Source organism: Choloepus didactylus, chromosome 15 (genome assembly GCF_015220235.1).
Source record: "Choloepus didactylus isolate mChoDid1 chromosome 15, mChoDid1.pri, whole genome shotgun sequence".
Classification (NCBI taxonomy): Eukaryota; Metazoa; Chordata; class Mammalia; order Pilosa; family Megalonychidae; genus Choloepus; species Choloepus didactylus.
This window is the reverse complement of record NC_051321.1, coordinates 41,307,394-41,333,424: the sequence shown is the minus strand read 5'-3', so window position 1 is coordinate 41,333,424 and position 26,031 is coordinate 41,307,394. Positions and strand designations below refer to the sequence as shown.

The window sequence follows — 26,031 nt, the reverse complement described above, 5'->3', positions numbered from 1 at the left end:
TAACCATAAAACTCTTAGAAGAAAACATAGGGTTAAATTTTTATGACCTTAGATTTGGCAATGAATTCTTAGATAAGACACAAAAAGTACAAGAAACAAAAAAATAGATAAATTGGACATTGTAAAATTTAAAAACTTTGTGCTTCAAAGGATTTTGTCAATTAAATGAAATGACAACCCACAAAACTGGAGAAAATAATTGCAAATCATGTACCTGATAAAGGCCTTGCCTCTAGAATATGTGAAGAATTCTTAAAACTCCATAATAAAAAGAAATATACCAATTTTTTTAAAAAGGCAAAGGATCTGAATAGACATTTCTCCAACAAACACATAAAAAGATGCTCACCATCATTAGCCATCAGAGAAATGCAAAGCAAAACCATAATAAGATACTACTTCACACCCACTACAATGGCTATAATCACAAAGTCAGATAATAACAAATCTTGGTGAGGATGTAGAGAAATCAGTACTCTCATACACTAACAGTAGGACTGTAAAATGGTGCGGTCACAGTTCCTCAAACAGTTACCATGTGTCCCAGCAATTCCATTCCTAGGTATCTACCCAAAAGAAACGAAAACATATGTCCATCGAAAAACATGAATGCTTACAGCAGCATTACTTGTAATAGCCAAAAGTTGAAAATAATCCAAATGTCCACTAAATGATGAATGGATAAGCAAAATGAGATAGCCATACAATGAAATGTTATTTGGCCATAAAAAGGAATGAAGCACTGATTGATGCTACAGCATGGATGAACCTTGAAAACATGGTAAATGAAGGAAGCCAGTCACAAAAACCACATACTATATTATTCCAAATTTATAGACAAATGGAAACTAGTGGTTGTTTAGGACTAGGGGAAATAATTGCTAAAGGGTACAGGGTTTCCTTTTAAGGTGGTAAATACGTTCTAAAATGTACTGTAGTAATGGTTACACATAGCTCTGAATACATTAAAAACCAGTGATCTATACACTTTAAATGGATGAACTGTATAGTATCTGAAGTATATCTTAATAAAGCTATTAAAAAAAAAAAAGGAGCCTCAGGACCCGTGCGACAATATCCGAGGGTCTAACACACATATAACTGGAGTCCTAGGAGAGTAGAGAGAATGGGGCAGAACCAGTAGCTGAGGAAATAATGACCAAAACCTCCTGATTTTTGGTAAATGAAAAACACTGACAGATTCAAGATGCTCTGCAAACCCCCAGCAGAATAAATACAAAGAAATCCAGACTTAAGTAGTCAATTGCTGAAAACTAAAGATAAAGAGGAAAAAAAAACTCAAAAAGCAGCCAGAGAAGAACACCACACTACATACAATGATTTGAATGACTGCTGACTTCTGAAGCAGTGGAAACCAGAAGCCAGAAGTACAAAACAACTATTCATTTGATCCTATATCAGAGTTTATAATTTTTTCCTTATCTCTTTCCAGCAGAGGAATTAATTATCTAAAACAGATAATTGGCAGTATCCATAGAAATGAAATTAAGTGATTATTACAAATTATGCTTTTGTAATTCATAACCTCAAGCAACTAGAAGTCTTCCTTCAGAAAGTGAGAGCAATAACCAGGGACAGCAATTACACAGACAGGAAGCAAAAGGAAAGGACATAATTCTGAAGGGCTCTCAACCCCACAGCAGCAGAAAGTCCTCTCACTACAGGAGGATGGACGCTTACTAATTACCTTCTCTAAAGGATAGTAGCTAGACAGAAAATCCTATAAGCCTAACTTAACATGGGAAAAGGTCAAAGAAAAAAGGGATGCTTGGTTTCAAAGCACATGAATATATTTTACCTCTGATGAAAACAATGAGACATGACTCGTTTTTTACCATTAAATTAATATGGGGCTAATACAGCACAATGCTATATAAAGCATTAAAAATAAATAGGAGAGGAGGGGGCAAGATGGAGACATAGAGAGGTGTGGAATTTAGTTAGTCCTCTAGAGCAACTAATAAACAACCAGGAACAACTAGTAAATAGTCTGGAACAACTGCCGGGGGAAAACCACGACTATCCACACATCGTACACCAGCCTGGAATGGGTGGAATGGCTAAGATTGCAGTATAAAAGCAGTAAGTAAAAACTGCAGAACTGCACCAGGAGTCCCCTCCCCCCACCGCAGGCTGAGTTGCAAGACCTCGATGTGGGAGAAATCTGCAGTCCTGGAGCAAGCGAATATAGCTCAACCTAGCTCCAACTGGGGTTTTAATTAACAAATGTGGACTGTTGATTAAAAGCTACAAACACAGACAAACCCCTAACAAGCAGCAAAGTACCCTGAGGTTGCTCCTGGTGGAGAGGAAGTGGGACTGACAGAAAAAGAAAAAAAAAAAAAAAATACAGAGGCTTTTGGAGACCGTTGACCTTAGAGAGCCGGAGGGCACCTATGTCCTAGAAAGGGAGCCCAGGAGACTGGTTGCTGTCTCTGGCTGATGAGCGAAACCAGGGGGCTGTGGACTGGCTCTGAAAAGGGGCTTTCTTTCCCTTTTTTTCCCTCTCTCAATCTGAGTGGCTCGGTGGAGAAAACCTCAGCCATTTTCAGACCAAAGCTAAATGCCTATAAGAGGGGGATATAAGGGAGGGTATGGCACTCTTGGCATTGGTGATGTTGTCTGACTCTTTTATTGTACTTTATTTTAATTCTATCTTTTCTTTTGTTGCTTTTTAGCTGTCATTTTTTTTTCTTTCTTTTAATTTTCTTTTGTCTCTACCTTTTTTGACTCTTCCTCTTTCTTTGTGAAAGAAATGGAAAAGTCCTTATATAGATACTGGTGGTGGTGGTGAACGCATAACTATGTGATTAAACAAGGAATCACTGACTGTTTACTTAGGACAGAATGTATGGTGTGTGAACAAAAGTGTCAAAAAAACAAAAAAAACAGGTGGATGAATGAACCTTGAGGGCATTATACTGAGTGAAATAAGTCAGACACAAAAGGACAAATTTTGTATGGTCTCACTGACATGAACCAATTATAATATATAAACACATAGTCACAAAATATGGGTTACCAGGACATAGAATGAGGCTAAAGAACGGGGAGCAGTTGCTTATTATGAGCAGAACGTTTAACTAAGCTGAACTTAAGTGTTTGGAAATGGACAGAGGTGACAGTAGCACGTTATTGTGAGAATAACTAACAGTGCTGAATAGTGTGTGAATGTGGTGGAAAGGGGAAGTTTAGAGTCATGTATGTCACCAGAAGGAAAGTTGGAGGTTAAAATATGGGAATGTACAAAACAGTGAATCTTGCGGTGGACAATGTCCGTGATTAACTGTACAAATATTAGAATTCTCTTTCATGAACTAGAACAAATGTATGACACTATAACTAGAGTCAATAACAGAAGGGAATATAGGGAAAAAATATACCTATTGCAAACTACGTATACTACAGTTAGTAGTATTTTAACATTCTTTCATCAACAGTAACAAATGTACTACACCAATACTATAAGTCAATAATGGAGGAGGGGGGTGAGGATATGGGAGGATTTGAGTTTTTTTATTTTTATTTCTTTTCTGGAGTAATGAAAATGCTCTAAAAATTAAAAAAAAATTAATTGTGGTGACGAATGCACAGTTACGTGGTGGTGCAATGAGCAACTGATTGTACACTTTGGAAGATTGTATGGTATGTGAATAATCTCAAAATTGAACTTAAATTTAGGAATTTATTCAGATATGACAGAACATGGAATTCAAAAGGCACAGGGTAAGAGTATAAAAAAGGAAATGGATAAGTCTATATATTCCCATCTATTATCACACCTGATACTCGGGGAGCTATTATTACTTACAGTATGAATAACTGTGGCCCTGTAGTATAAGAAGGTCACCTGTTACCTGACTGAACAAGAATATCTTGGAATCATTTCAATTCATATTCGCTGATGCCCAATTCAGTTGGTCAGGAAGTTTTCTGTGAGTAATCGTGTGTCTTTGGGTAGTGGGGGCTTGTGTATGGCATATATCATTATCCACTGAAAACCAAAGGTACTTTTCTAAAACAATTATTTTCTTTGTATGGCTTTTTAATTCTCATACATGTATGCCTAGGAATTAAAACAAAAAAAAAAGAAAAACTTAAGTATCTCTATTTCAAATGTCATTTTTGAAGTGAGTGATTTTGTTTTCAGAGTCCTAAGAAAAGACTTCTTAAGCCCTTTTATTATTTCTTAAATTCTTTCCTAAAGCATAAGTCTGGATCAAGACTGCAGACTAAGCATACTCACTGTTCTCTCTCAGCCCATATCCCTTAAAATGGCAAATACATGTGTGTAGTAAAAAGAAGAATGGACTCATATTAATGTTTAAAAGGAGATGGAGATGTGAAGAGTACAGTAAGGAAAGAGGGAAAAAGAGTAACTGTACAGTAGAGAAACGTGATGGACTACCTAAGCCAGGTGATCAAGGTCAACATCAACAGCAATAAATCACGTCAATAATATGTACCCTTAATATGATACGATGTAAATGGCATTTTACCTCTGTGGTTTTCCTCCCCAAAACTCACAGCCCTAGTCTAGTCATGACAAACACCAAAAAATTTACAATAGAGGGGCATTCCACAAAACACCTAAGCACCACTCCTCAAGGAAACCTGAGAAGCCAAGAAGACATGACAACTACATGTAATATGGTATCCTAGATGGTATTCTAGAATAGAAAAAGGTCATTATAGAAAAAGCAGGTAATCCTGAATAAAGTATGAGCTTCAGTTAATAATAAATATTGGTTCATTTATTATAATAAATGTACTATACTAATGTAAGATGTTAATAATGGGGGAAACTGGGTGCAAAGTATATGAGAACTCTCTGTACTACCTTCTCAATTTTTCTGTAAATCTGTAACTACTTCAAAATACAAAATCTATTTAAAAAAAAAGGAAGAGATGCAATCAATAAACTTAAAAATATAAAGAACTCTCAGAAGACAAAACAAATGGCATTATATTGACATGAACAGAACAAACAAAAGTCCAAGTATACATATAAGAACAGAGCTTAGAAATACTATTAAGGTCAAAGTGAACAAACAGAGAAAGGGGCCATGGACCATAGTCATCAAAGTAAAGTTTGTTTTTGTTTATGTTTTTTTTTGTTTTTGTTTGTTTGTTGTTTTGTGAATGTAAGGTTTTCACTACCTAATAGGGAAGGAACTAGTTGGACCTAATCCTCTTCCCCATTTCTATTCACGCTGAGCTTTGAGAAGCAATAGTATTTGATCTCAAGGCAAAATATCAGAGCTATGCTCTAAAGAAAATGAGGTATCTGCCTATAGAGAGTCCCTAGAATGAATACAGAGGCCAAGAGATAAGTAATGCAAAGCTGAAAGTAACCTGGACCTTCACAACAGACACAGAAGAGGATTAAAAAAAACAAAGAATGCTCTATCCAGGAGGGAAAAACACAAGGCAGACAAAAGTGAACCCTGCTGATTCACAGCCCCAAAACACTTACACAGAGCCCAAACCTGGTCCTGCCATTCTAGAAAAAGTTCTAATAGGAGAAATAACCTACACAACTGCAAAGGAAACTCAGACCGGCATCTATAGTAATCATACGTGTGTCATTCATAAGTAAGACAAACCCAGATTGGCAGACATTTAAGGAAAACCTAGTTACAGGGTTCTAAATGAGCACTATTCAGCACTCTGTGATTTATCAGAACTAAAATCTGAGTTCCCAGGAAATTAGGGTTCCCAAGACTGATTACATATCACAGTCAAATTTCCTACACCTCTATTAAATTGGAATCTCAAGAATAAAACACAAACATACATTTTTTTAAAGGAGCACAGGTGATGCTGATTTTTACTCCTGGGTGTAGACCAATGACTTTTGATAATGTTTATGGGTATATCAGTAACACAGCTAAGCTCAGTAATCTTACAATTTAAAGCACTTTTCTTCAGATGTATAGTTTTTGAAAAAAGTTCTACCACCCTTATTAGAAAAACTATACTTTTCTTGAACTTAAGCAAATTCTTCCTCTTAATTTCCTTCAAAAATAATTAAACTAAAATAAGTAAATAAACAAACTAGATCTTTCAATAGGAAGAATGGGTATTTGACCTTTTTTTAAAAAAAGAACAAATTGAAAATTATTGCAAGATTAACTAACTTAACACAATATGCTCTGAATAATGATTAATTAGCAACCAAACAAAACACTGTTCTGTTTTGGTTTTTAGTCAAAGGGGCAATTTATTTACTTACAGAAATCCATTAAAAACATCAAGGTTTTTTCCACTCAAGGCATCAATCTTGAATGGCCAAAACATTTGTTTTATATCCAGATGGATTCTGTAAGTTTAAAGATAATAGGACAATTACCTATCCAAGTTTTATTTTTTATTTTTATTTTTGCTTTGGTCACCAGCATGAGATACAACAATATTTAAAACACTTGTGATAAAAATAAAACTATCATATAGCCTCTCAAATATCCAGAACTGTGAAAACATTACCATGCTCTATACTAATCCTATCTCTTAAAAAATCTATTAACTGAGGCGCTTGGGTAACATACTTCACAATTCCTATATCACAAAATTATTACTGAAATATTCATATTTTTCCATTAATAGTGCATACATATAGTACACAGACATTCATGTAGGGGAAGAAAAATAATCATACATCAGTCAGTTTTATACCCAATACTTCTGGTTACCTTCCCCACTCACAACACCCCCCACCCCGCCATCTGCAAATTTCAGTCATTTTACACTTGATGACATTTGTTAGATCATGCATAGATGATACATAGCACAAATGACAAATTAGTTTGCAAAATACACAAGTATTTCAGACTTTATTCTATAGAACTACTACATACCTGATTTTTCATCTTGGACTTCAAATTCTGCACCAGCAGACCCCAAAAGTGATGCCCCATGTTGTAACAATCTACATATATCAAATCTGTCAAAGTTCAATCGATCTGTAGTAGATGAATCTTCCATAGAACTTTCTGAAGTAGGTTCTAAGATGAGATTTAAAAACATTTAATTTGACTATACAGAAAAAGTGTACAATGAAAGAAAACAGCATATCATTACTTGGGGTGGCTAAGTAATATTTTAAAAAAATTAAAAGTTGGAGAAGTAGAAAAGATAGTGTTAATTTATTTATGATCAGTTCTTAGTTATCTGTGAATAAACTATTTAGTTAGTAACTCCCCTTCTACAAACCATCAAAACATTAGTGGGTGTATGTGTAACTGTTTTTGACTATGAAAGCACAATGTTATATGAAAACTGCATTCCTCTGTAGAAATATTTATGTTAAATGTATCTCCCCTTAATGTAACAGTTTAAAAATCCCAAGGTTAACAGCATGAATTCACTATAGTGCTAAGTTAGAAGACAAAAATTTCACTAAATATATTCATAAAAAAGTCTAACAAGCATCGTTGATCCCTATACCTGAGGAATATATCTAGGACACAAAGACACCACTCATTCAATAGGACCTCCTACTCATAATCTGAACAAATTACAACCTCCTGGAAAACTGCTAAAATTATATATCCATCCGAGGCCCAAAAATATCCACAAAATTTTCTGTATTCCTCACAAGAAAAGGTTATACATTTATAAATTTTAAAATATATTGTAATTGTCCAATCATTTAATAGTTTCTTTACCTAGCATTTGCATCTAACTCATCTGTATTCTTAAGTATTATTGTTTATCTTAGATTAAAAGAATGGTTACAGATATTCTGTAAGTTTACTAGTAATGACAAGCAACCTCACTTACTATAAATTTTAATGCTAATATAACTAATTAATAATTAAAAAAAAAGAATTTGAGGTCTAATATCTCTATATACCAAAATAAGCAGGGATAATAAGCTGGAAAAGAAAAAGATCTTTCCTAAAACAAATTGTAACTTCTGCTTATATACTTTATTTTGAGAGAAGACAAAATGAACACAATCACTCAAAATAATAGGTAGCAGCAAATCAAAGCAAAAATTCCAGGCAAGCTATGACTTATGACAGAAGTGATGTTATATTCAAAGTGACTTGGAAATGAAATTCCAGTTGTGTCATACTAATAAACTTTCACTTAACTAAAATGTACACCTTTACAACTTTTCAAAAGCATAAATCATTTTCAAATATCATTACATACAGCCAGAAAATAATTTTCCACTACAAGACATCTGAAGGGCACACAAAAAACTACGTACCTACCTCTCCAATTTCCAAACCCATTGTGCTTAAATTTTGAAAATAAATTACACAGTCCTATTGATCCAACAACAAATAAGAAAAAATGAAGACTGTTTTCAAAAATTTATACTACACGAATTTAATTTCTTTTTTTAGGATGTAAATTCCTTGAGGGAAGAAATAATCTATCAATCAAGCACACTCTAGAATAATTAAAAATATATATGCACATGATACATAAATAATAGCACTCATTTATCCAGCAAGGTCTCACCTAAAAACATGAAAAGTAGGCTTTTAAATTAAAGTTATTGAAACATAAGATGTATATTAGAATTAATTCTACAATTAGGTTTTCACTGCAAACTATTACTTTTGCCAATTAAAAGCACCTTGTTTTGTTCTTGGCACTGGATTCCACTCAGGTACATTTTTCACTATAGCTTCAACAGCTTGTCCTGCTGCAATTCGGGTATCCCAATTTGCACTCCTCAAATATATCAACACCTTAAAAATTTATAAAAATAGAATAATTACATACCAAAATACATTGTTTAAGGCAGCTGAAACAGAAATAAAAATTCACTTGTTATTAATTTATAATTTAGCAGCCATCCAAATATATACAAAACACCATGGAATTATTAAAATCATTTACAAGAGTCTATCAGTCACAGAAAATATTACTATCATCTTCCAAAAGGGAAACAGGAAACTTTTAATAAAAGAATGCGAGATTTAATTTAAAAACAGTATAACTACTTAATATACTAAAAGGCAAAGTACATATTATTCATTAAGCCCCATTACTTATTGCAGGGTTAAAAATTATGTAAAATCTATTAACAAAAAATTCAAAAACAAAATTAATAACAAAAAAAGGAAAAACAAAGAAAGAAACTAATAGAAATAACCAGAGTTTAGCAAGGTTGCAGGATACAAGATCAATATGCAAAAATCAACTGCATTTCTATACTGTATCAATAAAAGATCTAAAAATGAAATTAAAACAATTCCATATACAATAGTATCAAAAAGAACAAAACACTTGGGAGTAAGTTTAACAAAAAAAAGTGTAAGATTTGTACACTGAAAACCACAAAGCATTCAAAATATTGTTGAAAGACTTTAAAGATCTAAGTAAATAGAAGACATCACATGTTTATGGATCGGAAGACAACATTTTTAAGATGGTAATACTCTACAAACTGATCTAGAGATTCAACTCAATTCCTATCAAAATCCCAACTGGATTTTTTGCAGAAATTGACAGATGATCCTAAAATTCATACAGAAATGCAAGACACTGAGAAATGCCAAAACGATCTTGAAAAAGAAGAGTAAAGTTAGTGGGCTTGCATTTCTTGATTTCAAAAGTTACTCAAAGCTACAGTAAGCAAGACAGTACAGTGCTTGCAAAAGGAAAGACATACGGATCAATGGCAAAGAATTGAGGACCCAGAAATAAACACACACACTGATGGCCAATTGATTTTTGAGAAAAAAAGCAAAGACAATTCAGTGAAGAAAGAACAGTATTTTCAACACATGGTGCTGGAATAAATGAACATATGCATATAAAAGAATGAAACTGAACCTCCACCTCACACCATCAACAAAAATTAACTCAAAATGGATCATAGGCCTAAATGTAGTGCTAAAACTATAAAACTCTTAGAAGAAAACATAGGCATAAATCTTTGTGGCTTCTGATTAGACAACAGATTCTTAGATACAACCCCAAAAAGAGAAGTGATAAAAGAAAAAACAGATTGGACTCATTAAAAGTAAAAAACTTTTGGGCTGCAAACAATATCTCAAGAAAGTAAAAAGACATACTACAGAGAAAGAAATCATTTGTATATCATATATCTGATAAGGGATTTGTGTCTAGAATATATAAAGAACTATTACAACCCATAATAAAAAGACAAATAAAACCCAACTTAAAAATGGTCAAAGGACTTGAATAGATATTTATCCAAAGAACAAATACAAATAGCCAATAAGCACAAGAAAAGATGCTCAACAGTATTGGTCATCAGGGGAATGCAAATCAAAACCATAATATCACTTCACACCCACTAGGATGGGCTATTATTTTAAAAAACAGGAAATACAGGTGTTGGCGAGCATGTGGAGAAATAAGAAGACTCACACATGGCTGGTGGCACTGTAGAACGGTGTAACCAAAGTGGAAATCAGTTTGGCAATTCCTCAGAAAATTGAAAACAGAAATATCATTTGGCCTAGCAATCCCACTACTTGGTATATACCCAAAGGAACTAAAAGCAGCAACTTGAACAGATATTTGTCTATCAATGTTTATAGCAGCATGATAGCCAAAAGGTGGAAACAACCTAAGTGCCCATCAATGGATGAATGGATAAACAATATGTGGTTGCTTTAATGTATTTATCTTGTACAGATAAGCCCAAAAGAGAAGTGCTCACTAATGGAGTTACATTACCACAATGTTCTCTTAATAGGCTGTTTACAGCGTAAACTGTTGAATGATATTATTTGAGCTATTTAAAGCTTAATATATTTTAGTATGAACCAAATGATGGTTAAAACATGATTTAGAAAAATGCACTGATTTTTGCAATATATGTACAGTATTGGACAAAAAAATGAAAGTTATACTTATTTATGACATTGCTTAATGTGATATATATATATAGTGGAATATTATTCAGTATAAAAATCAATGACGTTTTGATGCATGCTACAATATGGATAAACCTTGAAGATATTATGTTGGATGAAATAAGCCAAACACAAAAAAACAAATATGGTATGATCTTGCTTTTATGAAACACTTAGAAGAAGCAAACTTTATAGAAACAGATGGTGGTTTATAGGTTATCAAGGGCAGGGTGGAGGGGCAGGGCAGAAGAGCGCGTTAATAGCTTAAGTGAGTAGTTTCTATTTAAGGTGACGAAATAGGAAGGGTAATGGATGTCACTGATGATAACACAATATTGTGAATATAATTAATACTACTGAATTGTACATTTACATGTGTTAAAATGGGAAATTTTGTGCTTTATGTCGGTTATTACAATAAAAAGTTACAAAAGCAGAACAGCAAAGCAGCTGAATATATGTTTCTCCAAAGAAGATATACAAATGGCAATAAGCATATCAAAAGATGTTCAACATCATTAGCCCTTAGGAGAATGAAAATCAAAAACACAATGAAAAACCACTTCACACTACCAGGATGGCTATAATCAAAAAAGTGCTGGTATGCTAAAACATGGATGAACCTTGAAGATATAATGTTGAGTGGAATAAACCAGACACAAAAAGATAAATAATTGTATGATTTCACTTATATGAAATAATTAGAATATGCAAATTCATGGAGTCAGAAATTAGAATACAGGTTGCAAGGGTGGGGTGGGGAATGGAGAGTTAATGCTTACTTGGCACAGAGTTTCTGTTTTGGATAATGGAAAAGTTTTGGTAATGGATGGTGATGATGGTAGCACAGCGATGAATTGTATACTTGAAAGTGTGGCTAAAATGATTAATTTTAGGTTGTATATACGTTATCAGAATAGAACTGCACAACACAAAGAGCAAACCCTAACAAAAATAAAGGACTATAGATAATAATATAATTATATTGTCTCATCAATTGTAACAAAGATACCATACAATGCAAAATGCTAATGAGAGGAAAAACTGTGAGGGGGTGGGGGAGTATATGAAACTCTGTACTTACAATCTGTATGATTTTTCTGTAAACCTACAACTGCTCTAATAAACATTTTTTAAAAAAAAGTGTTGGTGAGAATGTGGAGAAACTGGAAACATCACGCACTGCTGGTGGAAAGATAATATGATATAGCCATTTTGGAGAATAGTCTGGTAGTTCCTCAAACAGTTAAACAGAGTTACCATATGACCCAGCAATTTCACTCTTAGGTATATACCTAAGAGAAATACAAACAAATATAATATCCACCCCAAAATGTGTACACAAATGTTCATAATAGCATTATTCAGAAAAGACAAAAAGTGGAAGCAAACCCAAACATGCATCAACTAATGAATGGATAAATAAAACACGGTATATCAGTATATTATATCTATATTCATAAAAGGCAACTGAATATCATTTGGCAACAAAAAAGAATGATGTACTGATACATGCTATAATATGGAAGAACCATGAAAACATTATTCAAAGTGAAGGAAGCCACTCACATAAGATCACATATTATGATTCCATTTACATAAAACGCCCAGAATAGGCAAATAGAGACAGAAAGTAGATTAGTGGTTGCCTAGGAATAGGTATGAGAGGGGGAATGAAGAGTGATGGCTAATGAGTACAAGGTTCTTTCTGGAATGACAGAAATGCTCTAAATTTAGGTGGTGATGATGGCTGAACAACTCCGTCAATGGACTAAAAACCACCGAATTATATATTTTAAATGGGTGAACTGTATGGTATGTAAATTATATCTCAAAAAAGCTGTTTAATAAACAAAACCGTAAGACAGCATGAAAACACTGAGGGCAAAGAAAAGAGGACAGGAGGTGAGAGTGTTAAAGACGAACTCCGCCTCTCATAATTCTTTGATGTCAGCCAGTTTGCTGGTGTCTAAGTTAAGACAACTAGAACTCATTTGGAAGGCTGGAAACCTTTTCCCAATTCAGCACAGGTAGTACTATTCATTATTTCCAGTTTCATCTCTATCCCCCCGAATTACACATGAGTAAAATACTGCCTAATATGTGTCCTCCATTCTGAGAATGTGTAGCTAGTAGGTATCATATCACTGTCTCTCCATCCACATCTTGGTTAGAAAGGTCTGAAGACAATTTCTAAGTGGGAAGTATGCTAGAAAGAGTCATTCTTAGCCCTTATGCCAGCAAAAGTGCAGGTCTGTGTATGTCAAGAAAGGGCTTAGAACTCCTATCTTCCCACTCCTACCAGTCAGGGAGGGACAAATGAGAATAAAAAAAGGGGATCAGACTAGGTAGGAGACATATCTTGGGGCTTTCACTATCTGGGCAATCATACTGTTCCCCCACATTATCCTCTAATCAATTCCCCCCACCAACCCACACACATACAAAGCACTCCTGTTTTACTTTGCATGCCAGGGAATTAAAACACATGGAATTTGCTATTAACTATACAGACACAATTCTACAGCCCCAAAGAGTTCAGTAAAAATACAGCTATTGCTTCGGGAAAGAAGATGGACTAGGATCACGAAGACACTAATCCACCAAAGCAGAGAGCATTCACTTTCACACAGTTCATAAGAATGTAATATGGCAACTAGCTTTTCATATATTTCAATCATTGCCCATGAATACCATCCATTTGAAGATAGTCAACTACAATATAATTATTAGACAGTTAAGACCAAGGAGACTACTAACAATCCATATTAACAATTCAGTTCATTACCAAATTGGGTCAGATTCAAATTTATGCCCAAGGCAAAAGATTTGATATTGTCAGATCCTTTAAACAATTAAATTTGAGACTCCCTGCAAAAATATTTTAAATCTCATGGCAAACAAAAAAAAAGGTAGGAATAACAAAATTTTAAATATATACATTTGACATGCTAATACATGGATGAATCTTAAAGACATGTTGAATGAAATAAGTCAAGACACAAAAGGACAGATATTATATGATTCCACTTAAATGAAATAGCTAGAATATGCAAATTCACATAGACAGAAAGTATAATACAAGACTGCAGCAGGGAGAATGAGGAATTAATGCCTAAAGGGTATAGGGTTTTTGTTTGGGGTGATGGAAAAGTTCTGTTAATGGATGGCGGTGAGGATAGCACAGCATTGTGAGTGGGATTACTCTCAATGAATGGTATGCTCAGGAGTGATTAAGAAAGGAACATTTCTGTTGTATACAGTTCACACAATTTTTTAAAAGTGACTAAAGAGACCATGGCAATTAAATGCAACACATGATCCTGGACTGGACCTAATAATGGAGGCCCTAAAGGACATTATCAGGACATATGAAAAAACTGGAATATAGACTGTAAGCTTTATAGCTAACGTCAAATTTCTCGAACTTAATAACTATACTTAAGGTGGTTACATAAATGAATATCAGAAATGTACATGAAGTATTATGATGCATAAAACCTACTCTCAAATGTTTAGAAAACAGATAGACAGACAGAAGGACTGATGGATGGGTGAATAGATGGATAAACAGACAGAATGACAGAGCAAATATAGCAAAACATTAAAAGTTGGTGGATCTGAGTATCTAGGGTAGGAGGAATGTTGGTGTCCTCTACATGGGTTTTGTATTATTTTTGCAACTGTCTTGTAAGTTTGAAATTATTTCAATATAAATAGTTTATTAACAGTAAGATATTTAATGGAATTTGGAGATCAGGAATTGTAACTAAAATAAAAAAGACAATTTCTACCTTTATTTCTATGCTCCTATTCATGGATAAATCTCTACAATTGTATTATATTTTAAAAAAAAAGAATTCTTACTTTAGATAAGAGACTATTTAGTTCATGCGGATGAAGCTTCACCACTTCTCCAAGTTGCTGTGCAGCAGCTTTTCTTGTAACTGGAGTAGTGCCAGTATCCAGTAAGATAAAAAGACGATCAAGCCTGAAACAACAAAAATATAATGAGTTTTCTCATATTTTGAAATTCTGAGTTATTCTGAGTTTTCTCATATGTAACATTTCAGTCAATAAATGTACTGAGAATCTATGAACAAAGATCTAGAGCTGAAGATACCTAATCTCTCCCTCTAAAGGAATTTGCCATGGGTGGTGGAGGGTAAGGCAAGTATATAAATAATAATATGGGGTACAATAAAATATGTGTCATAAAAAAGTAAAAAATGCTTGGAGGAGTTGTCCAAGAAGGGAGCAAATACTGTATCCCCATCTGCGTATCACCAAAATGGTTTCATGAAAGAAATCTATATGAAATGGACCTTAATGGTAGAATAGGATTTCAATACTGGTAGAGATGAGGTAGGAAAAGGGAAAGGGGGAGAAACATCTAGAAAAGGGACTATCAAGAGCACAGCGATAAGAAAAGAGGGGGTATATTTAGAGAAGAATGAATGACATAGCTTGGTTGGAATTCAGAGTAAATTTAAGGGAACATTGGAAGATACAGCTACAGACGGGTAGGCTGGAGCCCTATAGTGGAGACCTCTGAATGTATAGTGTGAACATGAAGGTCTTGCTTGGGTCAAGAAACTGATGGGCATGGAGCTACACTTTAGGAAGATTAATCTGAGAACAATATGAAAGCATGAACTAAAATGGAAGGAAACTCATAAAAAATTTTAGGCTAAAAGTACAGACCTGACCTAGAATCATGGTAAGAAAATTAGCAAATAAAAATAAACAAAAAGAAAAACTAAAAAAAGAAAAAGTTGAACAGAAGTTAGAAGAAATGATAAAGGAAACACACACCGTGTAGTAACAGTGAAATGTCAAACATGTATGGTGTGGTAACTAAAAGAAATGTCAAGGGTATTGGGAGGATTCTAAGATTTTTAATATTATGGAATGAAGACGTCATTTTTTAAAAATGGGCAAAACTAGTGGAGAAAATGTTATGGGAAAAGATGATAAGCTCACTAGTGGCAGGGGTAAGAAAGATAGGAGGCACCAAAGGATAGTTGGAATAGAGATCTAAAGTCAGGAGAAAGTTGGCACTAAAGGTATATAGGTATCTGAATCATTTGTAAAGAGGTGATAAATATGGGAATAAATAAAATCCCTGAGCAAAGAATTTATGGCACAAATTCCAAAACCACAGTGCTTAGGTTCAAATCCCAATACTGCCACTAACCCAATGAACAAAGTTTGGGTAAAATCACAATGCCTTATATGCAGAATAAGTGGGGGAAAATGGAAGACTATTGCTTTTTTTCTGGAATACAGGAAAATTCTAAGATTTTAGAGAGGCAAAGTCACGAGTAAGTACCACCATCTGTCCATATATCACATAGGCCTAACTCTCCCACCACACTACTAATCAGGTTCAATGAGGCAAAGTGGACCCACAGGTAATGAAAGGAAGGAGGCTTTAGTCTTGAAATAAATTACTTTGAACAAGATGGAAGGTGACAAAGGACAAAGTTATACTGTCTCTGCCCAATCCTATGTGAAGGAAGATTTAAGTGAATAGGCCTTCAAATCTTATCAAATGAAGAAGAGAAAGAAAGCAAGGTCCCAGGGCTAAGCATGAGCATGAAGCATTAGTAAACTGCAAAGAGGCTCAGATTTTACTTCTGAGATTCTTTTTCTTTTACAAAAAGCTAAAAAGTTACAAAGCAAATCTGAAAGCCTTTTATAAATAAAGATAAGACTAACAGGGGGCAAGGCAAATGAAAAAGGCAGTTTTTCCATCAAGGTGCTATGAAAAGTTTTCAACTGCTTCACACAAAACACCAAGAGGCAAGGTCCAAAGTTAATAAGTAACGGCATATAAGAAATATTTCTAGAAAAATATTTTAGTCAATTAAGGTTAGTGACAAAAAGAAAAAAAGAGGAATGCAACACAGTTTTTCCTTCCAATATACTGAATGGCACACAGAGTAATTATAAAGCAATTAATTTTCTTTATAGTTACATTGTGCACAGACACATCCCACTTTTTGATATCACAATTCTCCTTACTCATTCAAGGCTATCTGAAACACTTGTCTTTACCCATTCATCACTTTTCTCTATAGAATTCCTGTGAACAGTGATTCAGAGATGAGAAAATGAAGGAAAGGGAGAAAAAAACTGTTTTCTGACAGTTGGCATTCCTAAAAAGTTCTAAGACTCAGTTAACCCCCAAATCCCCCTCCCTACATGACGACTTCCCTTATCCATACCATATATAACCCTTAGGATGCCTTTTGACTTATTTTGTCTTTAAGGCAGGCTCTGATGTTAAAGTTCATGAGAACAAAAATCCTTAGGAATGCCAACAACTATCTGTATACTGTAATGATTTTAAATGCCTCTATTCAATGAAGAAAAATTTGCAAACAGAAAAGAGATCATTTTAAACATCTATAAACAATTTTCTGTAAGTATCAAGAGATAAGTTTTCATTTTAAATCTTCTACATTCTATAGCGGCAAAATTATCAAAACTTAAGTATTTAAGTTTTATTTTAAAGAATGTATTTGTCTTAGGTTGAATTTATGTTACAGAGGTTTTATATTTGTATATGCTACAGATACTCTTTAAAAAATACGGAGCTCTCTTGTAAAATGCATACAGTTCACTTAGATCCAGGACCTTCCTAAAAGCAGCAGCAGTAAATGGAAAAAGAACTAGACTAGAAGTTAGGAGACCCTTAAAAATCCTACTTTTGTCATTCAGAGGACTTGGGCATGCTCATTTATCTTCTTACTCAGGAGGGTAAAACTAGATAATCTAGCAACATTTTATAGTTTTATATCATTACAATGATTTTTTTCTTATATAACAATGTTTGTTATATCCTTGACTTATTTGATGCCTTAGACTGTACCTCTGAAAAAATTTTAAGTACTTCATAATTCCTTTTCCATGATGGATTTCTACTTATTGTGACCAAAAACAAGGCTGGTTGCAAAATGAACACTCTAAGGAAGTGACAATACTAACCTGTTTGTAAATCCATATGTAAACAAGTTAGAAGAAAATCAGTAGGTTCCACAAAGATGTCTCAAATAATTTCTACCTCCCTCAAGCCCTAATTACCATTCCCTTTTCCTTAAATAGGAATGGACTAATTCACTGAGTAGATTTTTAGGATATGAAACACAAATTATTTCATGTTCTGTCCTTAATACCTCTCAAAGTTGGTCTCTACACTTATCTGCTCTTTCTATTTCAAATGAAAAGACAGTCCTCACTCTTCTTCAAGATTTAGATATTGTCCTACTGTTTTCCTGAAACCATCCCCTTCTATTATCTTTCAATTATTCTTTCTCCAGTATCTTAAATCAATGCTCTATTAATTGATTCTCTTCTGTCTTCCAATATGCACAGGTCTCTATTTAATGAGCAAACGTGCTTGACCTCCATCTTCTAGAACACTTTACTGACAAAATGTTTAAAACCACTTCTTTTATGTCCTCACCAGAGACTATTTAATCCTTGTAAATCGAGTTTCTATCCTACTACACTATGAAAATAGCATACTTTAAGGTCCACCAATGAACTCTTAAATCTTCAAAGTCAATTTTTTAATATAAATCAAATTTTTCTTGACTCTTCTGCAATATCTCACAGCAGTAAGCACTCCATTCTTAAAATACTTTCCTTCCTATGTTTTCACATCAGATAACTGATGATTCCCTGAACTCAACAATTCTTCCACTGGTTCTCCTACTCTTACCACTGTTAATATTCACATTCTCCTAGTTTCAACCCTTGGCTTTTCATCTCCTTTTACCAATTTCTCCTCAAAGAAATTGTATTGTTATTTGGTTACCAATAACTCAATACAAGTAATTCCCAAATCCAGCCCATCTGGGAGCTCCAGTGCCACACTTCCAACTGCCTGGTGAGCATAACCCCATACTACATGTGATACTGTGGCACCTTTTGATCAAATCACTTGTATTCCTTCAAAATGTCCACTTTTCCCTAAACTCCCCATTAGACCCTGCTACCTAGCTTCATTTAGAACAACACTCCTGCCAAAGGCTTCAGGACTATTCTCTAATTGAATGCTGATCCTGTTCCACAGCCACAGAGTTCTTCATGGCTCTCCTTTCTGCAGAGCCTTTTATCCCAATGTCATGTCATGTCACCTCTGCTACCTACCAGCCAACTGCCCTGAAGGTAGCAGGTCAGCTTACTCTCACATCCAGTTCCAGGCCTGTTCATCCGTACATCTTCCACATTAATGGTAGCCAAACTTGCCTCCCTGAATAAAGCCTGAATGTTTTTTCTGGCCCTCTTGACTCAAAGCCCCTTTGAAGCTCTCCATTCCTCTCACCAGGACAACAGATTAGACACCACACAAAAGGAAGGAGCAGACCAGAAATCTTACAAGAGGGCAGTATGAACTGTTACCCCAGTGCAGCCAGCTCTGAGGCAAGCAGGTAAGCACCAAGGCTAGGCCACAGTGGAAAAGCAATGGAAAAGGTTGATGCAGTTATCTGGTGGGGAAGGGGGAGAGGCATGAGACCGAGTCAATATTATGTTAGAGCGCAGACAGGACCCTTGATGAGGGAGAGGTCTGAAGGAGGCTAAGTAGTCAGAGAAGGGAAGTTAAAAGAAGAACTGACTGAGGGAACACAGTAGTTACCATAATACTTAATTTGGCTAAACTTTGTCTAACAGAAAAAAATACATAATTTTTAATTCTCTGAAGGATGAAGACAGGGTAACAGATGTCAAGCTAAATAGAAGGTTTAATGGTACCAAAAATGGCAGAAGAATAATTTAAACAAAACATAAGGCAATTATATTTTGATAATATCCATTGGTTATTAATCTATTAATGATAAGAAATCTGGTCCATTTTCAATTCGGATTTCAATTCAGAGAGATAACTACGCAAGAGAAAATTTATATTTATTTTGCCAACCTGTGATTTCAGGAAAATGCTCTAAAGAATGCCTAGAAAAAGGAAAGAGTAAATGGAACTTTATAGAGGCTATGCTGGCAGCTGCATTCTAACCTTCATTCTCTCCAACTGTTTACATTATGATAATAACAACAGTAAAGGTATAGAAAGAAACTGAAAGTAGTAGTATACATTTTGAACTATGAAACCTACCCTAGATTACTAGTTCATAGTTAATTAACAAGTACATACTGTCTTTCCACTTGAAGGCCACTTGGGAGATGAATAAATGAATGAATGAATCAATGAATGTGACCCAACTTCCTCAACAGACTTCCAACCTCAGTGATAGTCTCAGAATAAATTAATCTCTCAAAAACTGTGGAAGGTGGAAGGTCAACTGACAGAATACCTCATAAAGACAGTTGTGTAGCTTTAACTAGGAAAATGATCAATCAAGTTTGTCCATTTTGTTATTCATTTTTTATGTTTGGTGGAAGTGTAGTAAAATTTAAAATAGAGACTGTTACTTGAATTTTTACTTTTCTGTTTTACTTAGGGAATTAGAAAAGTGAATGGATATTTGATATAAACACTGCACTAAGTTTCACATATCACTAGGGAAGAAAATTATGGTCAAAATAAACAAATTCTAAGAAATTTTCTAGCCTAGTGTTCGGATATGTAAATATCCTAGTTCACACTTTGAGTAATGTGAAACTATGTAATGAATGGTTCCTTTAAACAAAAAGTAGATCAATTTAAGATGCAAGTTAGGACACTAAGAATAAATACGATGATGTGAAACACCACCAAAGCCAGGGGCAAGGCCTGGTGCACAGTAGTCAAGTACATTTCTACCACTAAGACATAAACTCCATGAGAATGGGGACTCTACTTTTGTTCACTATTGTATCTCAGCACCTAGAACACAGAAGGCATTCAGTAAATACTTGTTAATGAATGCAAAACTCTGTAAAAGTACAACCAAGCTGTGTTATTTGCTTCAGTATATTTTTTCCTACCCACCATCCTTGACCCAACAACACAAAGCCTCTTGCATCACTTTTTCTTAAAGATAAAATATACTAGTCCAGGTTCTTTAGCAGAAATATCTAGTTTTAAAACTTCATATGAAATTGTACTTTAAAACAGTTAAATGGTGAATTTTATGCTACGTGTATTTTACCAAAATTAGAAGAAAGAAAGGAAAGGGGGAAAAATACTTTCTATGACTATTCTGAGTAACAAACCAGGGATGGGGAGGAATTTACTATAGAGGTTGAAATGGAAAAGCTTCTATAAAGCCTCCTCTACCTTTCCTGGCTTTTTAGAAAATCCCTAAATCTTTTACATTTGAAATATTCAATGTATATAATTTATAATATTCCCTCCTGTCAATCTTACAATAAACTGAATGAACAGTAAGGGAAGAACAGCAAAGACAAGAAACCTATGCTGTCCTAAAGGTTAAGATCAGTTTTTTCTACATTAGCATTTCCCCTGTTAGTAGAAAGGATCTCATCTCTGGAACTTCCCCTACATCATGAAACTTCTCTTTATTTAGCAGAACAGACATGCTAAAACAATATTTCTCTTAAGTATCAGCAGTGCAGAGAGAACAAAATTGAGCAAATTTCTGTTCAAATGTAGCAATTTGTTTCTTCTATAAGAGGGTTTGTTCGGTTTTTTTCTGCATCCTTACTAAACAACTGTTATCATTTTTTGAATGCAAAAATAAATGTCAGGGGCCTAGCATATGGCTTCTAAAACAGTCAAATCACAAGTACTCTAGAAATGTTCAACATGACCTTTATAGCATAGATCAATGAGGAAAAACTATCTAAATTGTATTTTTAAAATTCTCCCTATAATGTATGATCAAGAAAAAAAGATTTTCACATTAGCTAGCCAATGTACTAAAGTCAACTCAATCGACTGTAGTATAAAGAGGTATCAAAACGATGTTAAAAAACAAATCTATATTAGGTCCTGCAACCCTACACAGTCAGTCACAAATTCAACGTTTTCCGTAATGAGCATAAATCTTAACCCCTCCAAGGATGCCTTCACTGTTGTTGGCCCAACCCCAACCAGGTGACAGATGATAGTGGGAGAAAAGCTCACAAAGCAAAGAGGTATTCAAAGATTTAACAATTCTGATTTCAATTGTTTGCAAGCAATACTGATAGCCTGTAACATATAAATTTGTCTTTTTGCTGAGGTTTTTTTTATGGGAGCAAGTCAAGAAGCTAGTGAGTGAGCTTAGCTAACTTCCCAGCATCCACATCTTAAGGGCAACATTGTTCTCCACTCCTACATTTGTAATGGGGTCTCTTTCACTATGGGTCTAAAAATGTCATATATTTTGCAACATTTTAGGGACAACATCAAATGATAAGATTGTACTTGCAATTTTAGAGCAACACAAAGTTATTTGGAAGATTTAATTCACCCATGGATCAAAAGTTGACTGTGTATTTTATAATTTGCCACATCTTAAAGTACAATAAAACTCGGCCTTTATAAAGTTCCAAGTGGGGTTTAAAAAATTCGATCATACAAAATGCAGGGTTATGTTTATCCAATTCACATTATAAAAGGCCTTGTTATCACAGAATTGTACTTTTATTGCAGAACTTTAAACTTTAAAAAAAAAAGATTCTGACAATATTTACTATTTTTTTAACTGGCATTTAAAATTGGTATCACAGAATTTTAAAGTTTAAAAATGGTTCTGGTGATATTTACATATATATATTTGTATATATATACATACATATATATGTAAATATATAATATTTATGTAAATATGTAATACATAAATATTATATAAATAATATATAATACATATATTTAAATTATAACCCTGACCAATATTCAAAGCTATAGTGAAAGTCTTTCTGAGGAAAAATTATAACTAAACTCAGAAGCACTCATTGAAAAATATTGGAAATATTCTACTACACATAAAATATGCTAAATCTTTACAGATGGTTAAATCAAGAAGTAAAATTTTTTTAAACGTATTGAGTACTTAGTAGGTGCCAGGCACTCTGCTGGAAATCGAAAAAACCAGACACATTCTCTTCTCTTACAGAGTTTATCTTAACCCAGCAAGGAAGATAAACAATCAACTACAAAGTATGATAATTACTATGACTGACAGTATGCTTTGGTGCAAATAACTCAAAAGTAAAACCAGAAAAGGTTTCCCAAGCAACATGACATACAGGCTTATAGGCAAAAATTAGCCAGACTTAAGGGGGAGAAAAGAAGTGTTCCAAGTATAAAGGCAGGGAGCTGAGAACACAGGTTCAATATGAGTGGAGTGTGTGCATGTGTGTTGCAGACGAACTTGACACAAGATGAAGCAGGAAGCAGATTACAAAGGGTTCGGGTGAAAAAGTCAAGGAATTTTTACTTTATCCTACGGCAACAGGAAACAAATAAAGGGTTTTAAGCAGAAAAGTGAACACATTAACATCTTTATATTAGAGAGATCACTCAGGCCAAATGAATAATAAACTGGAATGAGGCACCATGGAAAGCAGGAAGAGCAGAGAGGTTGCTGTTGCAGATATCTGGACTAGAGATGATGGTGACATGGAATAGGATTGTGGTAATTGGCATGGAAAGAAAGCAGATGGACTGGAGAAAGATTTAAAAGGTAGAATTGACAGGATTGGATGTGGTAACTGACTGGATGGGAGGGAGAGGGGGAAATCAAAAATTATTTCCAGGTTTCTGGACCTGGCAATTGAAAGAATATTATTTTCCTTCTGTTGGAAATGTTCACTAGGTCCTAAAAATATTTCAGTTTCTTTTCAGTTATGCACATTGATAAACAGAGCAAAAAATATGTTAGACTCGATTCTGACAAATATGATTTTTTAACTCTTGAATTATCCTCATCCATTTTGCATAAAATCATATTCAAAATGAGCCTGTACTCCACAAGCATACACCAACCAGGAGAGGGAAGGAAAAAACAGGCTGTAATGTACCACTCTGAATGGTAAAATTAAAGTTACCATTAAACTGAATCCATAGATGAAAAAGTCAATAACTGACAGTACCTCAAAAACATACAGGGTCTTAAAGCATTTTCTTTGAACCTATCTATTACCAAACTAAATGCAGGAGGTACTCACAAAATGTCAGGTTTTTTTGTTATGTTAAATTTAACAGAATTTTGGCAACATGAATAAGAAAGATCTACAGGGGGAAACAAGTAGTATCCTTCCATACTCAATGTCAAGAAATAAAAGGCAGTAGCCTTCAAAACCCAGTCACTCATTCGGAAATATAAGGTGCCCTAAACTTCTGCAAATAGATTAGTACTTGCAAAGCAGATTAGGCTCTTTTAAAATACCTTCATTTTGTCTCTATAAAGCAACAACCAATACTGAAAATATACACCATCTGCTCTAAGAAGGCAATATCAAGAGCGTCTCATACCCTTAAACTTTGTATCACCCAATAAACAAATCTCATATTAAGTTTATGTATCAACTTATAACTTTATGTATTTATATGGAAGGAACAAATTAGATACATCTTTCTGTATCTGCAGAAACTGAAAATACCACTTGTATTCTCTGAAGTCAGTTCTACATGTCATGAAGTAAGAATTTCCTCACATTGAACAGACTGAATTAACTCATAAAATAAAAATTGGATGCCCTTTTCTACAGGTACCTAGCAACCCCTTCACCCAACCCCCACGGGCTTCTCCCACACACTATTTCATCACTGTCTAGGGATTTTGTGAGGGATGGATTATCCTTTCCCTTGCAAAACAGATGAAGCTTGAGCACATGTGTTCAGGAACATGTTGATTAATTACAAAAAAATGAATGAAAAGTATTGTTTTCTGAACTATCCTCATTTTTCCTCCAGCTCTAAATGGTAGAAGGACCCATTCTGATGAAAACTTATCTCAACAACTCCAAATAACTTGGAGAATTCTGATCACTATTACAGAACTACCTACACACAATACATCTGGTCACCAAAATCAAAACTCTGACAAAAAGTTTTTCAACCATTCTGTTATCCTGGAGAAAAGAACTTCATATAGCTGTAATATCTTTGGTTTTTCTAAAGTTTTCTTAGACTTTCCTCTTGACAGATAATATTTTAAAGTAATTTAGGATTTGTGAGACTTCCTTCACCCCTTAGCAAAGGAAGATGGTGAGAATACAAGAATTTGCTTAAGATTACAATACTGGCGACTAAATGTTTACTGCTAAATAAAAGGAAGAATTACATTGCAATGTAAGAAAGAAAAAAGAACTGAGGAGGGAACATAGCTTTAAAGGTGTAAATTAAAAGTTAATAAAATTAGGTCACTTAGATAACAGTAATTCAAGTCTCCCCTATTTCGACAGCTTAGAACCAAAGTTTTCCTGTGAAATGGAGGTTAAGGATCAACCTTAGTATTCTGAGAAAGATAAAAAAACTTACTCTCCTAGAACTGAAAGAGGGAAGAGAAACCAGAGAAGAAAAAACATGCTGAGGAATGAGAAAAACTAGCTCTAACGTGCCAAGGATCTACTCAACAAGAAAAAAAACATTCTTGAACCGATTTATGAGTAGTAACCCGAGACGAAAGCCCCGCACACCGAGGGGCGAACTCAAAAGTCTGAGAAAGGAGGCGCCCTAGCCCGCTGACAATGGGAAACGCTCCTTTCTGGGAGCAGAGGCACTGAGGAGACCGTGCCTCGCCTGGGCTGCTTTCCCGTCTGCTCGTCAGAAGCAAGACCCACCTGGAGACCGCCATGGCCAGGCGCTGGCGGTTCGGATCCCCGCGAGCTACACGCCGCGCCGCGGAGGTGCTAGTTTCCAGAGAGCAGAGCGGCGCAGGCCCAAGCCACAGAGCACAAGGGAGCGGCCGGTGCGGCGCGGAATGTCCCAGCGCGGGCCTTCAGGCATCTGCCCGGCCGCCAACCGGAGCTCGTCCCCGCAGCGGCCAGGGAACCCGGGTCCAAAACGACAACGGAAGCGGCAGTTCTCCCACCCGCACGACTTCAAACCCGGTGCCCCCAGCCCCGCTCTTTGCTGACGCAGGCGTCCACACGCCGGCCAGAGCGTCAACGCGCCGGAAATGACGTCACAGCGCCACGGGTGGCTCAGCGCCGCGGGTGCACTGAAGGAACGCGGCTAGATGTTGCCAACGTGCGCCTAAAAAAAAAAACTCTTTATGCTGATCGGGAGAGGGTCTCTAGTTTTGAATAAAGGCGGGGAGGT

At 35.0% G+C, this 26,031-nt stretch overlaps 1 protein-coding gene across 1 annotated transcript in view; it reads right to left on the bottom strand.

Moving 5' to 3' along the window:
• BTAF1 (B-TFIID TATA-box binding protein associated factor 1) overlaps positions 1-25,683 on the bottom strand; it is a 131,866-nt gene extending 106,183 nt beyond the window's left edge. Inside the window, exons 1-4 of the mRNA XM_037804151.1 lie at positions 25,551-25,683; positions 14,739-14,862; positions 8,615-8,729; positions 6,879-7,025 (exon numbers count right to left, since the gene is read on the bottom strand). Of these exons, the coding sequence (XP_037660079.1) occupies positions 6,879-7,025; positions 8,615-8,729; positions 14,739-14,862; positions 25,551-25,564 (400 nt within the window). The 5' untranslated portion in view covers positions 25,565-25,683. The remainder of the gene's footprint in view (positions 1-6,878; positions 7,026-8,614; positions 8,730-14,738; positions 14,863-25,550) is intronic.
• Positions 25,684-26,031: the final 348 nt, after the last annotated feature.